Genomic DNA, 24,647 nt, shown 5'->3' on the forward strand with positions numbered 1-24,647 from the left:
TTATATAAGAATGAAAAAAAGATGTAGGTGTAAGGCAAAATCTTACTGGAACTATTATTTTTAGCAATTTATGATTTATTTTTTTATTTATGACTTTATCCATTTTCAATGATACCGATATTTTTAATTATTATTATCCAAATTATACTCATGCCTATATAAATTAATTTGATTGTGGCTATTTCTATGCTTAATTATTTTATTTACTTGCCATAGCTATGCACAGCATTTAATAAATTAATGATAATAATTAATAACACAACATTCTAAGTGCATAAAATATAATAAATTAAAAGTACAATTTTTACAAACCTCATTGGTTATGGTGATGGGGATTCTTTAAAACTGAATGATCATGATCTAACAAGTCATGGATTGATGAATCACTGAAATCACACATTATCTTTAATAAATTTAATAACAACATGTACTTCAATTTAAGAATGAGGAATATTTTGTAAAACATTAAATGAAAAAAAATTTAGTTTGAATCACTCATAATTAATAAATTTTAATTAAATTGCAAGTTAGCTTGGGGAGTTTGAAGCTTGAATTGAACAAATTACAAAAGTGTTTATTTTATAAAAATGATTGATAAGTTGTTTAATATATTTATTTAATTTTGTATATTTTTTATTCCCAGACATAAGCATTGTAAATAAAAATTTTAAAACCAATCAAGCAATAGAATTTAGGATCTTAGGAACAAGTGCTGTTAGTCGTTAGTGTAGTAGTAGTATGTAGTAGTGTATTCTAATTATATGGTACGAACCATGAATATATAATATACTCATGATATGAACATGACATATTGTTACAACCGCTGCAGTGGTCAAATTGCGCTATACTATTTATTATCTTAATTATTCGTTATCTTTGTTATATCTGCTACATTAGTGTTCTTCAGATTTTAAGAATCCTTTGTAAATAAGGAGGTAAAGTAGCGAAGTCAGAAGCGATGTTTGAAAGGCTTCAGGAGAGGTTTGAAGCGAAATTATAACTGTGATTTATGTAGTTACTTGGATTAGTTTAGTGTTTCTAATACTGTTGGCATTCAAATAAACGTTCAACAAAGTTGGTGTTTGGAGCAGTTGTGTTCATCTATCCGATCGGAAATCTTGAACCTGCTGGATAACGATAACTTGACGATTGTTGAAAAAATACCGTAATTTGTGAACATATAATCATATATAGATAATGATCGTAAACATTTAACTGCGGGGTCAAATCAATTGAATGCAAACATTTTTTTGCATACCTCGAAATATTAGAACATATTGTGCAATATAGTATGTGATACTTTATAAAAAATTATTTGTTTTTATATGGTTAATTAACACGTTTATCGTGGTATATATATATATATATTTTTATGTATCGTATGTTTATGTCTGTGTGTTTGTCACTGTTTAACATCTAAATAATTTGAAGCGCATACTCTAGCCCTCGGATTTTTGTTTTACCAAAATTAACAACTACATTCAAAGTATTACAACAAAGTTTAACCCTAAATATGTCATTGAAGACAATGTTTATTTTTGAGAGTTTTGTCAACAAATGCATATAAGCAGTGTTTTTATTTTACAATAGTCAGGTCATGCATGTTTCAGCCAACAATGTATGCATCTAGTTAGTTATTTAAAACTGGTTTGCTATATATTCTTTCGTTCGTTCGTTCGTTGGTTCATTCATTCATCTATTCGTTCATTAATTCATTCATTAATTCATGATTCATTCATTCATCTATTTATTTATTACAATTGAGTGTGTATCGGGCGTTTTTTCAAAGTCTAACGAAAATGCCAAATAAGATTTTCAAAAATCTTCTGCAGGAAAAAACATTCAATCTTCTACAAAACTCCGAAAAAAGATGGTCAGGTTATTTTGGCGAACAGTTCCGTACAGTCGATCCAGCCAATGTTTTTCGGCCTTACATTCTGTTACAGAGAAACTACTATACTCTCAGAACGTAATCTGGTTCGTTCCTTTGCTGCACATCTCGGGACAATTTTCCCTTGGTGATATTTTGAGATACATCATTGTTAACAGATTTGAACACTATGACAGCTGTTTCGGACAGTACTTTTCGTTTATTGTGAGCCGATGTAGACCACATAAAAGTGGAATGACATGTTCATATATGTACAATGTTTGCAGCTTATATTAAATGGATATATATTATATATAATTAAATATAATTATTTATTAATTTATATATATTTATGTGTGTATGATTGAGTGTACGTATATCACACCCACACATTTCCATACATTAGTTGTACGTTGATAAAAACATATATAACTATAATGGGCGTCATATTAAAATATAGAAACACTAGTTTTTTGGTTCATATTTCTTCATATGTCATGTGCATCATACAAACTTCTGTACAGCAGAGTTGCAGTATTTGCTGGATGTATGTGCACATATTTAAACCGAACATCCTTCGAAAACCACGACATATGTTCCGCTGTCTCCGATCTGAATTTCAACTTCGTTTGCTACTTGAATTTTTTCACCGCTGCAATAATCTTACGATTCTCTTCGATCTATATCACCACAATTAAAATACATGAACAATAAAAAAAAATAAAATAACTAACAGTTGGTTGATTTGTTTTATTTTATGAAAATATAAAATAGGAAAATATGTTTGTATCATATTTATGAAGTTGTGCTTTGATTGCTCACAAATTGCAAATGAAGTGTGGAAAGTTGCAGGTTGCTTTGGCCAGGAGAAAGTCAATAAGACAAACTTTATCTATTGAAACAAATCTTAAGAAATGCCTCTCTACCTTCGATCTCATTTCATTGGGTTAATATTAAAATCTGTGTACGTTAATAATTTAAATTGCTCAAATTTATTATTTTGGTATTTAAAAACTAAAAAAAATTAATTAACACCTTTTCCATGAAAAAATAAATGAATGATACTTATATAATATACATTTACAATAATATATATTTACAAATTCATGTAATTTATGCTTCATAAATCTGTTGCCAGTTGTTTGAGTTCGTTAAAAGCTGATGAATTTGATGCTTTAAATTTTATTGTGGAAATTATACATAAACTAAAATGTTTATAGATGTCGTAAAAAAAGACAAATAATGTCATAAACAACCATGGATATGTATACCCATATTTATATCCATGTAAGTAAACAACAGATAGCAATTTTTAAAACTTATTATAGCCTACTGGTATGAGACATATGTACGGTCTTTTCTTTCCGAGAACATAAAATTTTACAATTTTTTCTTACATGTCGCGTTGTTAGGTGTTCTTTCAACGTGCGGATCTGTTTCGTATATGAACTTGTTTGTCTCCATTAATTTTCTCCGCCAACAATGGTTCAAGTTTTGGATGTGTTATTCTACTTAGCTTCTAATAAAACTCTAACAAAATGATTCATCTCTGATTTGTTTCAGTGTCACTTTTCATCACTACATATTTTTATCAAAAAATTCAAATTTACTTTTTCAGTTTTTTCTCATAAGAAGGGCTTTAACTAAACTGTTGTCCAACATTCTGAAAAATCCATTTTTTCTTTCTCTAACCGTTGTTATATACTTTTTTGCTTTTTCCAGCTGGTTGGCCAGGTTTCTCCAAATTTTTCCCAACCATCTTCCGTAGCACTCCATTTCAAATGCTTTCATTTTGACGTTGTCACTTCTCTTTAATGTCCAAGTTTTATATGCACGTAGCAATGTAGAGGGCAACAATTCTATTCTTTAATTTAATTTTGACAGGTATGTTACCATTTAAAAAAAAATTCAGCGGAGCAAACAATTTCATATGCAGTAGCTATTATATCTTTCGCCAAATTTTGTAGCAAATGTTCTCGTTGGTTATAAAAATGTTTGAGTACACAAATTATTTGATTTTTTTATGATTTTGTTTTTTAATTCTGTACCCACTGTATGAATTTTTTTTAATTATTTGTTTTGTTTTATCTTTGTTCATGTCTTTTTCATACTGCCATCCCATCATACATCATCCCAAAAACATTGATCCAATTGTTGTTTGAATACATGAATATGTATTAAAAATGATTTTATGCTGTGAATTTTTTTTTGCTTTCCTACAACCAGAGCGATACAATATATACTCCTACAACAACATTTTTTTAAATATTCAATATTTTTGCTCAACTACAATTTGCGATAAAAACAAATTTCAAATGCCATTGGAATGATATTTTTATTTCTGCCTTTTATTCAAATGAATTTACGAAAAACAAAAGTAGACAGACAAATTAAGAGAACTTTTTAACAATTTTCGCATAAAAAATTATAGTGATGAAGTGTTTTTCTTCCCAACAATTTCCCCTCCGAAAACTGCATATAGTCAAGTGTATACCTACTAACGTTAAAACATACAGGTTGTATGTTTTATGCACAAGGTTATAAAACTTTTCATTATAAAAAAATATCGGTAAGTTAGGTTTAAAGTTGTTATATTGTTAGAGTTATTTTATGAAAATCGCTTTAGATATACAATGAAAAAAATGTTAGTCTTGCCTAGAAAGTTGCGTTACAGAAAAAATTAGAACAAAAATTATTCAATATGTAGATCATGAGAGGTAAGGTAAAATTTTGCATTCTTTTCTGATAAATCCGAATACATTCGGTACGATTTACAAATTGCACGATGCACATTCTGCTTTTAATTAAAATAATTTTACATAATAATTTTTTACACACGCATTACTTGAGATTTCGACATAAAAACTACTTTTGAAACAGCGAAAACAAACATGTAAAAAATATTTTTAAATGTTTTCAGTGCATTTTTTCAATAATTTTCGATATAAAGAGATTTTTTGGTTTAAAACGTATTTTCAGACTAAACAGGTTTTTTGAAAAAAAATGTTACAAAACCGTTACAAAACTTCAAGTTTAACCAGTTCAAGAGTAAATTTAGTTATTTTTCAAGTTTTGACCGATGATTATTATTTATAAGCTTTTTCACGGGGCGTCGACATTTTATTGCGAGATAATATTATTTCAGAGGATCAGGTTTTCAATGGGCTGTTTGGTTAATTGTATGAAATTTTCAAAATGTTTGAAACATTTCAATCGATAAACAGTTTGATGATTTTTAAGCTTTTTAAAAAATGTGTGTAATTTTGTGATGAAACAAATTTTAGTCTAAAAAAATGAAAAATTTCAAGCTACACCCCCGCTCAGGTGCATCAAAAATTTTGATGCACCGATACATAAGCGCGCACGCCACAGCCACATCTAATCACGGTGACCTAGTACTTCGAAATGATTCGTTTCATTTTTAAAAAATCAGATTTTCCGTTTCAGCTTCATAAAAATAGAATGGGTTGCCTGCTGATTTAAAACATTACGGCATCGTAAATTGCAGTGACTTCGTAAAACGTCTCGAGGAGATTCAATTATACAAGTTAATACATAAACTAAAATGTTTAAAAGTGTCGTTAAAAAACGAATAATTTAATAAATATCGGATTGCAACTTTTAAAATTTTTCAGCCTATTTGTATGTGGTGTATCTGATTCAACTATCCAAAATGAAATCAACTCCCAGCAGACATGTATGAAGCTAGCAATGCAATATATAATATATATATAATAAATATAAATATATAAAAATATATGTAATGTTTAAGTGACGTAAATTAAGAACAAAATTATTTCAAAACAACCAATTGAGAGCTGTAATAAACGATCAACAGTTTACAACGCATGCATGTATTTTGATATTAACAACAACTCGAGCGTAACACCTGTTACACCAATTGGTTTCTTACAAGCAAATATTTTTAAATTAACTCAAGCTATACAATTTTTAACGTTCCCGTTTGGTTTTCTTTTTGTATTATTTGAACACTTATTTTGCGAAAGTGTAGCATTTTATATTCTTATGAAAACATTTTCTAGAAAACTCTGCTAAAAGCAGAAAATAGGCAATACAATGATGTCCTTACTTACTGCTATCAAATTGTGTCATTCGAACTGAAGACTTCCTAAACATTTAAAATGACATTGGTTTTTATGTTTAAATTTTAATTTTAAAATAAAGCTTTATGGATCATATATATTTGTACAATCGGACCTCCGTATAATGAATTTGATGGTTCCAGGAAAAAAAATACGTTATATAGAAATTTCATTATACAGAATTTGTTCGAGAAAAAATTCTGTATTGCCTAAAAAGTGTTTATATGCTATATATTTAGGAAAAACAACTTTTCAATCATTTATTTTGATAATAGAAATAAATAATACATGGTATAATTGTAGAAAATAAAATTTTAAAAGTGAAATTTATTCATGGTTCCATGCAACGATGATTTCAATTTCATTGAAATTATTTGACGTAGAATTCGCAAAAATTACTAAAATACTAGACCAAGAAAAAAATATGGATCTAAGATAATAAAAAGGAATACAAAAACACTGCCCGGATCAATTTATAAATTGTTTACTGGTCGGATATTTTTTTAACTTTTATAAATTTTGTTTGTTATAGAGAAATTATTTTTGTTATATAAAAGCAGTTATATACGTAAAATTCGAAAGGAAATAAAAACATTCGTTATATAAAGATTTTCGTTGTATAGAAGTTCGTTATAAGGAGGTCCGACTGTATTTTCCATCCTGTATTTTTTATCAATTTCCGATCGTCAGCTAGAAAATTATGATAAACCAAAGTGTTTGTAATAGTATGAATAATTCAAAAATTGAAAAACTGAATTTTGAAGGGATCGGATGTACTTTGGGATGCGGCATATATGTGGTGACTGGTGAGGTTATCAGGAACATCACTGGACCATCGGTCGTTCTGAGTTTTCTTATTGCGGCTTTTGCTTCTATGCTGGCAGGTTTTTATTATTTTTTTACGTCAACCATTCTTTAGATGGTTTTATACAAACGGTAATTGAATTATACAAGCTACACAATGGGTGAATATTAAAACGGATCAAACACACATTTTAAAACCAGCATTCAGTTATGCCGAGTTTGGAGCCCGTGTTCCGAGAGCAGGATCTGCCTACATTTACAGTTACGTGACAGTCGGAGAAGGATGGGCGTTTGTAATCGGCTGGAACTTGATACTGGAATATGTTATCGGTTCGTTTATGCTTTTGTAACAATAAGTTGAAACAAAGTTTTTACTATCTACAATATGATCATTATAAATTAGTTTGCTGATAACTTAACTTGTAAATACTTACTATAACTTTGTGCTGTTTTTTACAAAACAGTTCGTTGGGTACAAATTTTGAAAATATTGTTTTAATAGCAGTGAACAAGCGTTAGAACTTCTAACAAACGTCTGCATAGGAAATGAACATAAATTAAATTCGATCTGTTTTTTATTTCTAGGAGCGGCAAGCACCGCAAAAGCCATAAGTACGTATTTGGATTCGTTGATGGGCAAGAAGATAAGCACGGCCATGGTGTCAGTTATGCCCCTCAACACTCACTCGCTCTCTCCATACCCTGATTTCGTCGCGTTTGGTTTTGTTGCGTTGCTGACAGGTCAGTAATGAAAAATAGGAAGGTTCCTGTTTAGTTTTGTCTGGTATCCGTTATTATTTCGATTAACGTCAAAATCGTAATCAAACATGAGTGCGTGTTAAAATTATTTCATCCACCTTTATTTATTATTTTTTTTCAAAAGAAACATAAAACACAAAGATTGTAGATTTGTATTTTATTTTTATTGATTTGGTCGTACTTGGGGACCTCGAACAAATCATAAAACGAGCCAAGCAAAGTTGAACTGTATGCCCAAATAAGTCATTAAATAGAAAATAGTTTATGCATAAGTTATAATCCTAGTTTAATTGGTTAATAAGATGATCTTAACCATCACGCCTATTAAAAATATGAAATAAATAATTTTGACGCAGTCATTGTTTGCATCGGAATACACGAATCGTCATTTCTGAACAACATCTTTACCCTCATAAACATTTCTATTCTCGTGTTTGTCATTTTCTTTGGAGCATTCCAGATAGATACTTCCAACTGGAGCATACCGACTGAAAAGGTTCGTGATGTTTCTATATGCCTAGCATCTAAAAGCTATCAACCATCAGATTGTAAACAAATCAGTCCTTACTTTAGAAGTGTGAAAAATTAAATATTTACTTTGAAAAAACATCAGTAAAATTTTTTTTATAAAAATTTGTTATTTTTTCATTTTAATAAAACTGCACTGCAGTTTTACGAAAAATCAAAAAATGTCAACATCGAATTTGAACATAAAACAAGTTTGATGATCAAGCTTGTACATTTCTTACAAAAATTTTAAATTGTTATTCTAAAGTTGACAACGCAAACACAAAAAGTCTCAATAGTTAAGTTGGATTTATCATTTAATTGAAAAATTTTAAATATGAATTTTTTTAAATGCAAGCAAACTTCACAAATTGTTATAAACTGTTTGTTGGAGCTTGATAATAATTTTAATAACATGTTAAAATATTTATGAATAATTTTATTTCTTGTTCAAACGAAAGCATGAAAATAGGAAAATTTAATTCTTTTTACTAAATGTAAAAAAATCTTTTCATCATAAAAATATATAGGAGGTAGCGTTAGGAATGATATCGCAAAATAACCATGAAACACGAGGCAAGCATTTCATCGCCAATGGCATGCATTTTCTTTCGTTATATTCAATTTTCTCATCAGATGTTTACGACTCATTTGAAAAAATCGAGTTTGCACTAATAGATTCGTTTTTTTTTCATCATACGCATCTTATTGAAAAAATTATTATTATTGTTATTTATATAATTGAAATACCTTTATTATGTTTTTCACAATGTCTATACAAATAATGCTATTTATATAAATAACGTAACATTTATAAATAAATATATCAGTGAAGTATTTTATTTTTATACATATTTTGTTTAATTCAATCGAAGTTATATATATATATATATATATATATTTAAGAACGAGGTTTTCAGAAATGCAAATTTCATTGAAATTGTTTGCCCATTTTGCATTAATTAACTTCTTTATAAGACATTCAACGAGGCGGTATTGTTTGAGTTCATATTTATCTAAAACTGGAATAAAGCTAACAGCGCTGTTTCGGCGTAATGCCATCTTCAGAGCCTAAATATTGTTAATTGTTTAATTAAAATAAATGTCTAATGTAAAATGTGAAAATATAGAAAATAAAATATGTATTAAATTGTGAAATAAATTAACCTTGTTGTAAATATCATAATAACTAAAGAAATATATATATATCTAGAAATATATATATATATATATATATATAAAGAAATATATATATTTCATCATATATATATATATATATATATATATATATATATATATATGATGAAAATCACAGTATGTTCCGCGTTAGTTAACTTCCTGTTTAATTTTTCGATTTTTCTAGCGGTAGATCGTAAATTGTCAAGTTTCTTGAGTTCAAATATAACCAAAATATTTATTTATTATAAGCATGATATAATATGATATATCATACACACACACACACACACACACACACATATATATATATATATATATATATATATATATATATATATATATGTTTTTATTTATTTATTTATATAAAGGTACCAAATCCAAAAACAGACGGTACGGGCGGTTTCTTCCCGTTTGGTTACTTGGGCGTCATGGCGGGAGCCAGCATTTGCTTCTATAGCTACATCGGATTTGATGTCATCACTGTCGCTGGTTGGTTGGCTGCGTTTCATTAATGTTGCTGAAACTTATTATCTTTTCATACACCTAATTCATTTAATTTTTTTCATATCCTGAATTCGGATGCTGATACGCGAATAACTTTTTATCTGAGTCTATATTGAATGTGCATTTATTTAATGCATAAAATGCGGGTATTAGTTTGCTAAAAGAACTTTGAAATTATATATTGTTGTCGGATAAACTTTTTTGAAGAAAAAGAGCGAGATAAAAAAATCATTCTAGGTATAATGAATTTTTCAAGTTTTGATGAAGTTGCTTTTTGAAGTTGCAATCGACAGTATTTTTTTTTTTTAGAAATTAAAAAGTTCGTAAAAATAAATAAATCAAAAACAAAAAATAACATAAGTTTTTGAATTCTCCAACTAAACTTTTTCTATTTGGATGTGAATGACAAGTATTTTTCTGATGTCAGTTTATTCTTGTTATTTTTCTAAACGTCAACCTATATAAAGTTTATTGGCCATTGAATAATTCATGACATTATTATTCATGACATTAATATTTATAACATTTATATGGTATCAATTTCGTTCACAAAACATAAAATAATTTCACCCAACCAAACAGCAATAATTGTCGTTACACCGATTGAAAGACATGTGTACATGTAGGTACACTACATGTACACATGCACTCGCGTTATTATTGATTCCTTAGTTTTGAATTAAAACTTTATTATCTGAGGAATAAAATTTTACCCAAATATTAAAAACCTTTATCCACAGATACTTGTTAAATGTTACTAAATAATACTGTTCAAGTTCATCTAGCATGCGTCTGTCTGTGTCTTTACAATTAATATCTACGAAAGTATGTACGAGCGTCAAATTTTTTCCCTTTCCTAATAATCTTTCCCAGCAAGTTTGACTTTTAGTATTCAACCACCAACGGATCGGTTTGTAGCTGAAACTTTTTTTGTCTTCTTTTTTTTTTCAGTCCTCTAACACTGCAAAATTGTCACTAAAAATGTGTTGTGATTTTCTTTTTTTCTATCGTTAGCGGCATGTGTTTGATAGTTCGTGTGCTGTTGTGAATGTATATTTGCATTCAATTTAAAAAAAATTAACAAAATTTTAAGGTTGATGTAAAACATGAACATTTTAAGATGCAAGCAAACAAATGAACTATGCAGGTGAAGAAACTGTCAGTCCTCAAAAATCAATACCAATATCTATCATGGTGTCTCTTCTTGTCTGCTCTACTGCATACGTTTGTGAGTCTTTTCATGTTTATTCATATGATCAATAAATCACAAATAATAACAAAAAATGACTCAAACTTTACTATTTTTTAATAATCGAATAAATAATCATCGTTAATCAATAAGGAAAACGATTGAAATATGACTATTTTGCTAACTGGATAAATAAGTAATCGATCAATCAATTAGTCGATGATCTTCTTTTATTCTTTTGAGAGATCGTTGATATTGTTAATTTTTATATTTCTTTTCGATTTCTAAGATCCTTTTTTATCTGTAGCCAATTTTGTTTAATTGCATTTTTCCACCTTAGCTTATTCTGCAATGTCGTCATCATCTTTCTCATCCATTTTTTAGCAGTGTTTCCATCTAACGTATGCCTGTCATCCCACAATTCTGGCATGTATGCCCGAGGAGTCTTAGTTTTTTGCTTTGATCTTTCTAAAGATTTTTTCTATTTTTAAATTGGTTTATTGTGACTCTGATTCATACTGCTTACGAAGGAGCCAAATAAGATAGTTCAGTTTAAAACCTTAGATCGTTTGATAATTACATGTAACTGAACATCAGAACTAATTCGTTTTTGAAGTGCTCTCTGCGGTGCTGACCATGATGGTTCCTTACTACTCTCTCGATCCGGAGTCTCCGATATCTTCTGCATTTTCCCTCCTTGGATGGAAAGTTCCGGCGATCGTTATTAACATTGGAGCCGTCGTCTGTATTATTTCAAGGTTACCAATTTTTTTTAACTTTTTCATTTACAATCGACCGAAATATTTTTAATTCGTGTAACGTTTCTCATCAATGACATCAGTTTGCTGACATATGTCCTTGCCATGCCCAGAATATTCTACGCCATGGCATCCGATGGCTTGTTATTCAAGTTTCTCGGAAATATTAACCAGAGGTTTAAAACTCCAGTCAATGCAACGCTGGTTTCAGGATTGTTCACAGGTTCACGAAATCATGTTTGCTCTTCAGTTTTGGTGCAATTACTTTTTTTAAATGATTAAATTTGTTGTTGAGAAATATTTTGGGCTAGTTGTAGTCAATATTTTTATGACAATTAAACGAATTAAATAAGTTTAGATACGATGGAGCGTTATAAATTTAAACAAAATGATCTTCAAATTTCATTTTCGATTTTTTTATATTTTATTCAAGTTAATGTTTGTTGTCTCGAAACGACAAAATATTAAATAAATGAAATACACCACAGGGATACTGTCCATGTTTTTTGAACTGATAGACTTAGTTAACATGATGTCCATAGGTACCTTGCTAGCGTACACGCTGGTGAGTATATGCGTTTTGTTGCTCAGATATAAACCAGAAGTTGAACAAAAGGATAATGAAATGAGTAACATAGTTCATGCTGAAGCTGATGAAAAGGACATGGAAATGGAAGTTGCCAACAAGAAAAGTTTCGTTAACAAGTTGAAATGTTTGTGTTTTCTGTCACCAGATTGCAGTTCAGCACCAAATAAAAAGTCGTTTATGATTGTTTCCATCTGTCTGGCACTCATTGGTTCGTTACAGCTTTGATTATTATTTTTGACGCTTCTCGTAATTGTTTCTGATGTGATTCAGTTTGATTCACAAACATCGCATACCGTACTTTTCAATCATATCATAAATTTATAATGAACTTAACGATGAATCATTTTAGTGCTGCTGACTTTGCTGAACACGATGATGGCATACTTGTGGTTCTATGGTTGGATACCCAGTCTGGTAGTCGTCATTTGTTTCGTTGCTTTATTCTTCTTATTGACGGTTTATTGCATCATCATCATAGCAAATCAGCCGAAACATAAACCTGAATTATCTTTTTTGGCAAGTTGATTGAGATAAAATTTATTTTTTCACTTGGTGTGGAAATTTTTTACAATGTTTTTAATCAAATAAAAGTAATTGTGGCGAATAACAGAAACCGTTATTTCATTGACAAGTGTGTGTGCGTATGGATGTTAAAACCAAAACATGATGAATGACACTGAATAGTCAAATATCAAGTAACAAATGGAGGAACATTTTGATCTGTTCTTAGTCGCACACGTCGACATTCAGTTGAATATTCTCCATCGCACAGACACGCAGGAACCTCTGCAACGAGCTGTCACCTGACCTAACAGTAATTAACATACATTTTGTTTTAAGGAATTAAAAAGCGTTCGGGTCTATGGGGCCGAGAACCATCGGCAAAAATTCCATCAAGGGGAGGGCGTTTTCGTATTTTTTCATTTTCACGTCCGCTGCCCTAGTTGCGGCCACACCCCATTCTTTACTTGTAAGATTTACGCAACACTCCGCAAGGGTGCCAGGAACTATAATGTCCCACGCCAAACATCTACCGGCTCTCCAAGGCATTAGGGTACAACCATCTTGGCGCTTACCACTGAAATGCTGGATGGTTCCTTCAAAACTAGAATTGAGGCCTTGGAAAAGAATCGGCTAATGTAGTCGTCTAATGCTGAGTGACGTAGTTGACGGCCCGTACGCACACCCAAACGGCAAACTAAACTCTGCTAACCAAATTCATCCGTCCCGTCATTCATCGGCATTTGTTTTGAATAGCCAGGCGGAGTCTGAAACCAACGGCAAATCTTACAGACTCGTCATCGAGCCTGGTGCACACAAAAGTGTTTGGCCACAATCTCAACCGACCGCAGCTAGAATCACTGGACGTTGATAGCAAACAAGCGGTAGAAGAGTTGTTGCTACATGAAGACAAAAGATTTTTAAAAGTCTTATGTTCTTCTTTCAAAATTTGGACGTGTGTACGGTCCAAAGCAGTAGACACTGGGGGGGGGGGAATATTACAGCAACAGAAAAACCGGTGAGGTAGGGAAAATTGCCGGTCGAAGGGGCAGCGGCAGAAAATATATAAACGATTAGAACCAGCTGAACCACACTAAGCAACCCCAGCCAACCAAATCGTACCGGCAGTTGAGCCTGGGAAAAACCACTGTCAGTCAATTGAATATTGCAAATCGATCATAAAATTTTGCCAATTTAGAAGGATCAATGTGGCTGGATGTACGAAAGAAGGACATCAATTTAGGCAAACTGGGGGAGTTGCGGATATTAGTCAAGGAGTCGTGGGCCGAAAAATAAAAAACACGACCAAAAGCGAATTGTATATATGTATGTTTGTTTGTGTGTAAATTTATGTAAGATTTAACATTTATATAAATGAAGCTTATTAGTCAAAAGATTGTGGTGAAAATTAGTATGGTTAAATGTGCTTTTTGTTACTGATAAATGTAGTAGACATGGCATTGGTACAGTGTTAAATATTCATTATTGCTTGATAAAGGTGCCACTGGTTCCCCTTCTTCCCATCGTCAGCGTCATTGCCAACATTTACCTCATGCTCAACTTGTCCAAAATGACTTGGTTGAGATTTCTTATATGGATGATCATCGGTTATATATTTTTCAATGATTTTTAATATTATAATATTACCAGATTAATGTGTAGTTTGGTTGAATACATACAAGTAAAAATTAAATATTAATACAATTATATTTTTTGTTCAACCATTATTATTTAAAATTTGACACATGAAAAATAGTATTTAAAAACACTAGGAATTTTCATCTACTTTGGATACGGTATGCACCATAGTTCGGAAATCAATGAAACAAAAGAGCTGAAAACCGGCGCGAAAGAAGATTATAACAAACTTGAAGGATTAAATGAGGAAAGTAAAATCGTTCCAAATGAAAGTATTGTTGTCACAGAGTAATTCAACGCTGTCCGTTCTTGTTCTTCATATTCAGAAGTTCAACCAGTCGGGTTTATAATTTAGTCATTGTTGTTTGAATCAATTAGTCACTTGTTCAAAAGTATGTGAAAGTGTATATTATTTAACCAATTTTAAACAAAAAATACATTTTATGTATACGGTTAATGGTTGCAATCCTAGTTAAGAAGACTCCTTTCTTGATAAGAAAACAAAATTTCACACTAATGACTAAATTTTATATTAAAAGACAAGTGTGTGTGTCTGTGTGTGTGTGTTTGTGTGTGTGTGAGGAGTACGTAAGAGAGAAAGAGGGAGAAAAATAGAGAGAGAGACCAAACTGAAATGACTTGAATGACTATGACTCAACTAAAAAACGCCAACATTGAACACAAACTGAAAATAGAAAACCTGGCTTAAAACTGTTATCACAACACAATTTATACAAGTCTATCTATTAATTATTTATAATCGTTAATAATTCATTAATAATTCAATACATTTATTAAATATTATAAATACAAGAACAATGAATTTTGTTATTAAACAATGTTTTATTGGTTAATGATATATTTATGTGTGTGTATGTGTGCATGTATCTGCTTTACAATATATTATGCTTATACTTGAAATGTAATAATTTTCGACAATCTCCCTGTGAACATGAGATTATGGGCCCAATATGGGCTTCATGGGCAAATGATTACCCAAATGGGTGTTTTGTGTATAGAATAGGAAAGCCTATATTGGCTCCACAAAGGCTCAATAAGGGTTGTGTAGGCTTTTGCAACTATATAAAATTCAAAATTTTGTGACATTTTATTATTCCATTGTAATATTTAATAAACATTTTGAATAAAAATTCTAAATATAATGCTTTTTTTCAATAAATAAAATGGACAAGGTTTCTAAAAAATTTATTGGACAACCATGGGTCCCTTATGGGCTATCTGGGCTAGTAGTCAAAAATTAAAATATGCGATGATTCAAAGCTAAATGTTTTTTATATGTTATGGTATACTATGAAATGTTTTAATCTTATGTTTTTATCAACTTAATTGGGTCTATTTTTATGACTGTTCTTTTATTTCTTTTAAATTCTAGGACATCGCTGTTTTTTGCCACGCTTTCCCTTTTCAATACTATTTCTGAAATTTTGGTCGTGTTCCTTTCGTTTTCATCGCGTTAAAGTTAATATATCGGTATTACGAAATTAATAAATTATAATTATATAATTTATCAATTATTTTATTCGATTGTTTTTAACGGTAAATAAGTATGAAACCGCGCTTCCTGTTGTTTACATAGAATAATATTGAAAACTTTAAATTTGGCTCCGCTCGTCATTAATATTCATGACCAACCAATGCGCTTCATTTTATTGTAATTTTATTGTAAATTATTTAACAAATATATTATCTTATATTTTAAAATGTTTATTAATAATTTAGATGCCAAATAAAATAAGGTCATATATATAAATTAAATATAAATAAAATATATTAAAATTAAATATAAAAAAATTTAAATTAAATTTAAATGTAATAGTTAAGCTGTGTAATCTTTTACATGACGTATTTCTGGTCTATGTACGACTTTAGATTTGGACGTCGGGCATACTTTACCTGACTGGTTCAATTTACATCGAGATCTATGCATTGACTGGGCTCGTGATAACCCTGCACGAATAGGTAGCCCCGGACACATCGTTCAGATAGATGAAAGCTGCATTTCATCTGCAAAAAGATCGAGAAACCGAAATGCAAGTCCAGTTATGATTCTGAACTTAGCCACCAGCCACAATGACCGACCTATATATTATGTGCGCGGAGAGATCGTGAAAAAAGAGAGGACCATCTGCTGAATGCACAGCAGATGTTCATATTTGTTACCAATAATTGTATAGATATATAAATCCTTAACTGATCATTGAAATGTATGAAAAGTATGTATTCTATATATTTAAGTAACGCATGTATGAACAATGATTGTATGATGTATTGAACAACATACAAAAATTGACAGTAAGTTGAACATAAAAATCGATTAAAAATATTATTAATTGCGTCCTCAAAAAAAGATTTCTACCACTTATGTAGAATTAAATTACCTTTCTAACAATATATCAGACACTAAAAAAAACAGCCTTCCAGGGTGTTCAAAACCCGAAAAACAAACACACTTCATTGTGCATCAAATTACAAAAATATTTTTTTTTACCATTCATAATTGCGGCCTCAAAAAAAGATTTCAACCACTGATGTAGAATTAAATTACCTTTCTAACAATATATCAGCCACTAAAAAAAACAGCCTTCCAGGGTGTTCAAAACTCGAAAAACTAAAACATTTTCATTGCGCATCGAATCACAAAAATATTTTTTTCACCATTCATAATTGCGGCCTCAAAAAAAGATTTCTACCACTGGTGTAGAATTAAATTACCTTTCTAACAATATATCAGCCACTGAAAAAGACTTCCTTCCAGGGTGTTCAAAACTCGAAAAACTAACACATTTCATTGTGCATCAAATCACAAAAATATTTTTTTTTACCATTCATAATTGCGGCCTCAAAAAAAGATTTCAACCACAGATGTAGAATTAAATTACCTTTCTAACAATATATCAGCCACTAAAAAAACAGCCTTCCAGGGTGTTCAAAACACGAAAAACAAACACACTTCATTGTGCATCAAATCACAAAAAAATTTTTTTTCACCATTCATAATTGCGGCCTCAAAAAAAGATTTCTACCGCTGATGTAGAATTAAATTACCTTTCTAACAATATATCAGTCACTAAAAAGCACAGCCTTCCAGGGTGTTCAAAACTCGAAAAACTAAAACATTTTCATTGCGCATTGAATCACAAAAATATTTTTTTCACCATTCATAATTGCTGCCTCAAAAAAAGATTTCTACCACTGGTGTAGAATTAAATTACCTTTCTAACAATATATCAGCCATTGAAAAAGGCTTCCTTTCAGGGTGTTCAAAACTCGAAAAACTAACACATTTCATTGTGCATCAAATTACAAAAATATTTTTTTTCACTATTCATAATTGCGGCCTCAAAAAAAGATTTCTACCGCTGATGTAGAATTAAATTACCTTTCTAACAATATATCAGCCACTGAAAAAAACAGCCTTCCAGGGTGTTCAAAACTCGAAAAACTAAAACATTTTCATTGCGCATCGAATCACAAAAATATTTTTTTTCACCATTCATAATTGCGGCCTCAAAAAAAGATTTCTACCACTGGTGTAGAATTAAATTACCTTTCTAACAATATATCAGCCACTGAAAAAGACAGCCTTCCAGGGTGTTCAAAACTCGAAAAACAAACACATTTCATTGTGCGTCGTATCACAGCGACTGAAACGGAAAGATATCGCTGGGCAAAATTAAATTTTACTCGCAGACATGGTGGTCGGTACTATTGGTCTGCTATCATCGCTTTTATTTCATTATAAAAATCATTATAACACCTCAACCCTAGATAAGCATTTATTGCTAGGCTGACTCTTTCACTTTATTTTATTGTGAATAAATGGATCAACAAAAAAACTTAAATTACACGTTCCTCTAGCCTGTGTATGCGTGGGTGTGTTTGTGTATGTATTATGTTTGTGTATGTATTGTGTGTGTATTGTATGTGTCAATAATTAACAAAATAACCCAACGATATCTTTTACAATTAATTCAATGATAAATTTAACTGACTTCAAATTCAACAATGTCTATGTTTATGTCTATGTGCGTTTTATTCAATGGGCTTTTTTGGTTGTGCTATTTTTTCAGTAGAGTAGCATCGAAGTATGTTTTTTAGTATTGAATTTTAAGCGGTGTGCGCTCGTGTATGTCTGCCCTTTTTATTGCAGCCAATCGCACAACGTAGTTCATCATTAGGTTAGTTGAGAGCGGTGCCATTGGTTCTGCATGCATTATGCCAGAACCAATGATTACAGTTTATAATTTTCACATTCATACCAATATATGTTTATATATGTGTGTGTGCGTGTGTGAGTATGTATGTACGTACGTATGTATGTTTGTAAATAAATAAATTTGCAAATCAAATCACCCAGTCCGTCTGATTCATTGGTCAATTGTAAAATTTTAACAATCATAAAGTACTATTTTCACGTAGGAAAAGGAATAAGACAATTGAGAGGTTTAGAAAGAAATCACAGATAAATAAAACTGGCTAATAAGCTACCGTCACTTGTCCGAATAGACTGTATTAATGCCTCCGATGATAATACAGTGCATCAAGGTAACATGATGCAAATTCACTCAAATGACGTTTTAGCTAATGCTAGATCTGAGTCATTGGATAATACAGTGCATCAAGGTAACATGATGCAAATTCACTCAAATGACGTTTTAGCTAATGCTAGATCTGAGTCATTGAGTGTTGACGATGAGGATAAAGATGACGTTTTTGATGTAATTATAAAGCTAAGAAAAAAACTACTTGCTTCAGATAGTGATAGATTTATACAACATGTTAGTGAGCCGTTATGCATCGTTTCATATTCATACAAACAGGTTGAAGTTGCTAAACGAACCAAAAAAAAAGAACATTGCCAGTGTTGTATTTTGATTCGACAGGATCGGTGATAAGAAGGACCAGCTCATAGCAGAAGAAAATTTTTTATTACACTGGTGTTATTTCAGTAAATAATAGAATAATTCCAATGATCGACTTTGTAACATGTAGGCACGACGAGTAGCACGTAAGTCAAGTAAGTACTTATTGACTATAAGCACTACGTCTCAAAAAATTGAAAGAATGGCCTTGGTATTCGAATGTTGTAACCGATTTTTCTATGGCCCTTATTGAGGCTGTTTTGAAAGGATTTAACACGATGGAAATTCCGACGTATTTGCAATATGCAATGAAATGGGCAACCAGTGACGTCATTCCTATTAAAATTGTACAAGTGAAATTGTGTTGTTGTCATTTTATTAAAAACGTAACCAGAGAGACGCTTAAACACACTAAATTTAAACCGGATTTTAGTTACCATTTTACATACGTTAAAAAAATACTCAAATTTACGGTTATGTTGAAAATCAAAAAATAACACCAAGCAAATAGTTAATTAATTTAAATATATAAATAAGTTGTGTGATATGCCAAATTCTGTTATCAAAGATCAGCTTATAACTTATGCATAACCCATGTTATAGCATAAAGAAAATTGACCAGCTCACCTCACAACTAGTGATGTTGTTATTATGTGCCATGTATGCACGTGCACACTTGCACAGCTTATAATTTATGCAAAACCCATGTTATAGCACAAAGAAAATTGTCCAGCTCACCTCACAATTAGTGATGTTGTAATTATGTGTCATGTATGCCTAGCCTAACCTTTAACATACCATGTTCTTAAATTACGCGCTTATGTCTATATATATAAATAATATGTAGCTATATGATCCATTATATACAATTATATAGTATATACACGTGCACAAGTTCTTTTACACAAAGATCAGCTCATAATTTATGCATAACCCATGTTATAACATAAAGAAAATTGTCCAGCTCACCTCACAATTAGTGATGTTGTTATTATGTGTCATATATGTTTAGCCTTTAACTTATTGACGTAAAATTAATTGAATTCAATAAAAAAATTTTCTATTTATAACATTTTTAAATGTTGATAGACGCTTAAATTCGGCCACCAAATCCGGCCGGGGCCGGATTTAAAAAAAGCCGGATTTTAACCGGGGCCAAACGTCGGTGCATTCCTAATTTCAAGTATATGTAGTTGATATAAATTTTTCAAATTATTTATTTATTGCTAATGATTAACAAATAGAATTGAGTTTCTATAACTGTTAACTATCAATCAATCAATTAGCTTATAAAGCGCTATTTCCGCGATGTTCAACAGCGCTCCTCAATGAATTTTGAAAACAGATGGGTCTTGAGATCCGCTCTGAACTTTGCAAGTGATGGAGAAGTAGTCAGAGAAGTAGGTAGAGAGTTCTAGAGAAAAAGACCAGAAAAAGCAAAAGCAGATTTAGCAAAAGAGTGTTTAACACGAGTTAAGAAAAAACGAGATTATCGAAGACGATCGTAAACAGGGGCATTTAGGTTCAATTAATATATCTGATAAATACTTAGGAAATAATTTAGATTGAGACTTATACATGAACGTGCAAATTATAAAAATTATTCTATATTTTATAGGTAGCCAGTGCAAGAGAACAAGATATGGAGATATATGAGAAAAGAAAGGGCACGAGCAACTAGACGAGCAGCAGAGTTAAAAACTTTATTTAAAGGATAGAGTATAGAGTCAGGTAGGCCATAGTAGAGCTAGTTACAATAATCAATCCTAGATAAGACTAACGAAGTAACAAGAAGGAGAAGAGTAGGATCATCAAGAAAAGGCAAAAGTATTTTTTAATCGTTATTGATTTAAAAAAATGCATTGTGTGTTCATTGTGTATGTTTTTCTACAAATACAGCAGAAAAATAATAATTATTATCTAATATTTACACCACACAAAATTTAATTTACTAATAAATAATAGAAATTAATAGGATTATCAAATACACACAACTACAGTATTATATATTTTTATAGCATCGATATATAACTATATAACTATATAATTATATATACATGTATATATGCATACCTGTTAGCTGCCACTTAACAGCATATAACATATAACATGATATAACATATATCGCATATGCATGCAGGCTTGCTGTACCCTCTCTCTTTTACGTTTATCTCTTTTTTAACGTGTGTATAATTGGCTTTTCAACGTGCGTATAGTTGGCATCGAAGATTGCTTATAAAATTATATAGGTCGGTCATTGTGGCTAAGTTCAGTCTCATCGTCCAGTTAGAACACGCTGGGTTTTTGTAGGCATCGATACGCAAACAAAAGATGCCTTTCTGGTGGAAGTAAATTAACGAGATGCTGTTGCCATTGATACAGCGACATGTTCTGCCCGGTTGGTTTCATAAAGTTTAATATTTTTGAATTCATTTTTGTTGGTTATGAAATATAGTTAGATTTTAATAATTTTAGGTACAACAGTTTGGACGGATCAATGGGCTGCTTATAACAGTATAACAGCCGTAACCGGTCTAGCCCACCAAACCGTAAATCACTCCATTACATTCCGGGCCGTAAACGGAGTGCATACAAAATTACAATAGGAATTACAAATGGAGTGGAGAATTTGTGGCGATGCGCCAAACAAAAATTTAACTACCTTTGCGTGCTGTATACTGATAGAAAGGTAATGATTTATTAAATTAAATAATTTTTTTGTGATCCGAATGCCCCAACCTTAACCTTACATAACTTAACACTACAGTTAATTAACTTTAACTTAACTTTGTTAATATTTTAATTTATTGTATAATATTTTAATTTATTTTATAGTATCATAACTTAGACAAAAGAATAAATAAAAAATGGATTCTTCGAATGATTATAACTTAGCTTTAACTTTGTTAATATTTTAATTTATTGTATAATATAATATTTTTATATAATAATATTATATATAATATAATGTATAATATAATATTTTTAATTTATTTTATAGTATCATAACTTAGACAAAAGAATAATTAAAAAATGGATTCTTCAAATGATTATATTTATATTAACAAGCGTACTTTATCTAGACACATAAAGAGGAAAGTGGAAGATTTTTTTAATAAAATTCCTATGGAAGAAACAAATGTAGCATCATTAGTTGATCAAAATAACAAGCAAGATTTCACTACTAGGAACATCAATAATATTGATGCTAATGAAAATTATGAGAGGTACAACGATCAGCTAGAAGAATCTTTTAGTCTGCCATCAAAAATATTAAAATTCCAAGATACTGATAATGCTAATGATAAAAGCTCCAGTTTGTTTAATAGCGAAAGTTCTGATAATACAGAAATTTCAAGCTTATTAACCAGCACGTCATCATCTAGCAACCTAAGAACTTTCAAAGAGCATCTAGCTACATGGGCAGTACAATATGTGGAAAAGGTGAAAGAAATAAAGGCACCAACACCTCCAATGTCTCTTACCGGCATGCCATCAGCACAAGGTACCTCAAAAAACAAACGTCCATCTGAAGTAATTTATAGTTCAGTGTGTAAAAGACAAAAAATATCAAACAAAGTATCAAACACCAACAGTTACACAAGCCATGATTTGTAACACAAATGGTTCGTTAGTAAATCATTCATTTTTTAATTTATTTAGTTGATAATTTTTAAATTATATTGAGTTATATTAAAATATTTATAATAAATAGGGCTGTACCGAATTTGAAATATCAAATTCGGCCGAAGCCGGATCCGAATTTGAATGTCAAATTCGGCCGGAGCCGAATTCGAACATTAGTTAGCAATGACTCATTCATGGTTTATTTTGACTTAGTCGATCACCTTGTAAAACTTAGCATGTGAAGCAAATATCACATTGAATTATAAACTATTCAAATCTGTTATTTTTCAAGTTTATTGTAGCTGCCAATTTAAAAAACAAACACAAATTAAAAAAAAATTAAGCAGACATTTGAATTAACATGATATTATAAATAAACACAGTATAGATTTCTTGAGTTATTTATTAAACAGAAAAATTAATAAAAACATAAAAATGCAAATAGCTGAAACCATTATTTTTAAAATAAATTGTTAATCATTTTTAATCAGATTCTTGTTATATTTTAAAAAAATAAGTTTAGAAGCATTTTCTGGAAGAAGTGAACTACGATGATCACTGATCACTTCACCTGCTACACTGAAAAGGCGCTCAGATGGTACACTAGTTGGCGGGGCACTGCAGCCAAGCTAGGAAACCTTTTATGATTCATTTTCCACCAAAGCAAAGGATTTTCAGTTCTTGGTAATAGAGGTTCCAACAAATATTTGTCAAGCTCACTCTCAATTGTTTCAGCTTGTTGTTGTTGTATATTTGCTTCAGAAGATTGCACAATTTCTTCCATACAGTCCCACAGCGCAGAAGTATGATCCTTTTCTAATCTTATTCGTTTAGCTACAGTTGATTTTTCTTTTGCATCTGCTTCTATATTAGCTAAAATTTGGTCTTGTTGAACATTGTTTTTTATTTTGCCATTTGCCAGCACGAGACCAAATTTTGCTGTTGAGAAGACATTTGTATTGAAAAATTTGTTTTTGAAACGAGGATCAATCAACGTTGCTACTATGTAGGGGAGACGGGGGCCGAATGGACCGCTTTTTTTTGTCGCTCACTAAATATTTTTTCTTTGCTCAACAAAATCAGCTATCGCTATTTTAATAACTGATCTTGATTTGTCATTATCTTGCACAGTTGACGGTATTTTTTTAATATTTCCAAATAACGTAATTTTTTTATAATTTAATTTTTAAGGTGGGTTGTTCCAATTTTTTTGGTGGTCCATTCGGTACAATAGCGGTGTACTGGATGGACCGGGTAAAGTACCAAATGGACCATTAAAGAATAGCAACAAATTCATGGAAATAAACACATTTGAAGTATTTTTAATTGAAACAAAAATTGAAATAATAAGATTATTCATGTATGCAAAATTCGCAAATGTAATCAACTGCACTAGAAACACTCGTGCAGAGCTCGTGAGCCCACTTGGCACAATTTCTGCAACGAAACCACATTTCGTTGTCTCGGCCAGCCTCACCACACATGACGCATATGTCCTTCTCAGCATATAATTGTCTTTTAATTTTATTTTTTTTTGTTACTCTGTTGCTCTCTTCGGATATTTGATTTTTTTTATTTTGTTGCAATTTCCTTTTGTTCATGATGGGACGTTTTTTTATCTCTTCACGAGTTTGCTGCACGCGAAGCTCTTCTTTAACTGGGGTGTCGGTTAACACTCTGGAAGTTAATTTCTTACGTTTAGTTTTACGTACCTGACGAGCTGGAGCTTTGGATAC

The 24,647-nt window shown here is 30.8% G+C and overlaps 4 protein-coding genes across 4 annotated transcripts in view; 3 read left to right on the forward strand and 1 right to left on the reverse strand.

The window, feature by feature from the left end:
* Positions 1–2,701: 2,701 nt before the first annotated feature.
* On the forward strand, positions 2,702–14,959 carry HELRODRAFT_109424 (hypothetical protein; the record flags this gene model as incomplete). The annotated part of the gene is made up of 13 exons (XM_009013642.1): positions 2,702–2,816; positions 6,738–6,857; positions 6,979–7,107; positions 7,363–7,518; positions 7,893–8,084; positions 9,610–9,711; positions 10,874–10,954; positions 11,532–11,673; positions 11,757–11,896; positions 12,162–12,470; positions 12,612–12,778; positions 14,262–14,370; positions 14,536–14,959. The coding sequence occupies 13 exons, from the start codon at positions 2,702–2,704 to the stop codon at positions 14,691–14,693; spliced, it is 1,920 nt and encodes a 639-aa protein (XP_009011890.1). The 3' UTR covers positions 14,694–14,959.
* A 4,013-nt stretch (positions 14,960–18,972) lies between these two features.
* HELRODRAFT_167925 (hypothetical protein) lies at positions 18,973–20,965 on the forward strand (the record flags this gene model as incomplete). The annotated part of the gene is made up of 5 exons (XM_009013643.1): positions 18,973–19,200; positions 19,415–19,430; positions 19,486–19,637; positions 20,604–20,684; positions 20,903–20,965. 5 exons carry the CDS (start codon positions 18,973–18,975, stop codon positions 20,963–20,965), a joined length of 540 nt encoding a protein of 179 aa, XP_009011891.1.
* A 1,352-nt stretch (positions 20,966–22,317) lies between these two features.
* HELRODRAFT_167926 (hypothetical protein) lies at positions 22,318–22,902 on the forward strand (the record flags this gene model as incomplete). The annotated part of the gene is made up of 1 exon (XM_009013644.1): positions 22,318–22,902. One exon carries the CDS (start codon positions 22,318–22,320, stop codon positions 22,900–22,902), a length of 585 nt encoding a protein of 194 aa, XP_009011892.1.
* A 1,361-nt stretch (positions 22,903–24,263) lies between these two features.
* Positions 24,264–24,647, reverse strand: part of HELRODRAFT_167927 (hypothetical protein) — a gene marked incomplete at both ends in the record, with an annotated part of 3,975 nt that continues 3,591 nt past the window's right edge. Inside the window, one exon of the mRNA XM_009013645.1 lies at positions 24,264–24,568. Within this exon, the coding sequence (XP_009011893.1) occupies positions 24,264–24,568 (305 nt within the window). The remainder of the gene's footprint in view (positions 24,569–24,647) is intronic.

Source organism: Helobdella robusta (assembly GCF_000326865.2).
Source record: "Helobdella robusta unplaced genomic scaffold HELROscaffold_12, whole genome shotgun sequence".
Lineage (NCBI taxonomy): Eukaryota > Metazoa > Annelida > Clitellata > Rhynchobdellida > Glossiphoniidae > Helobdella > Helobdella robusta.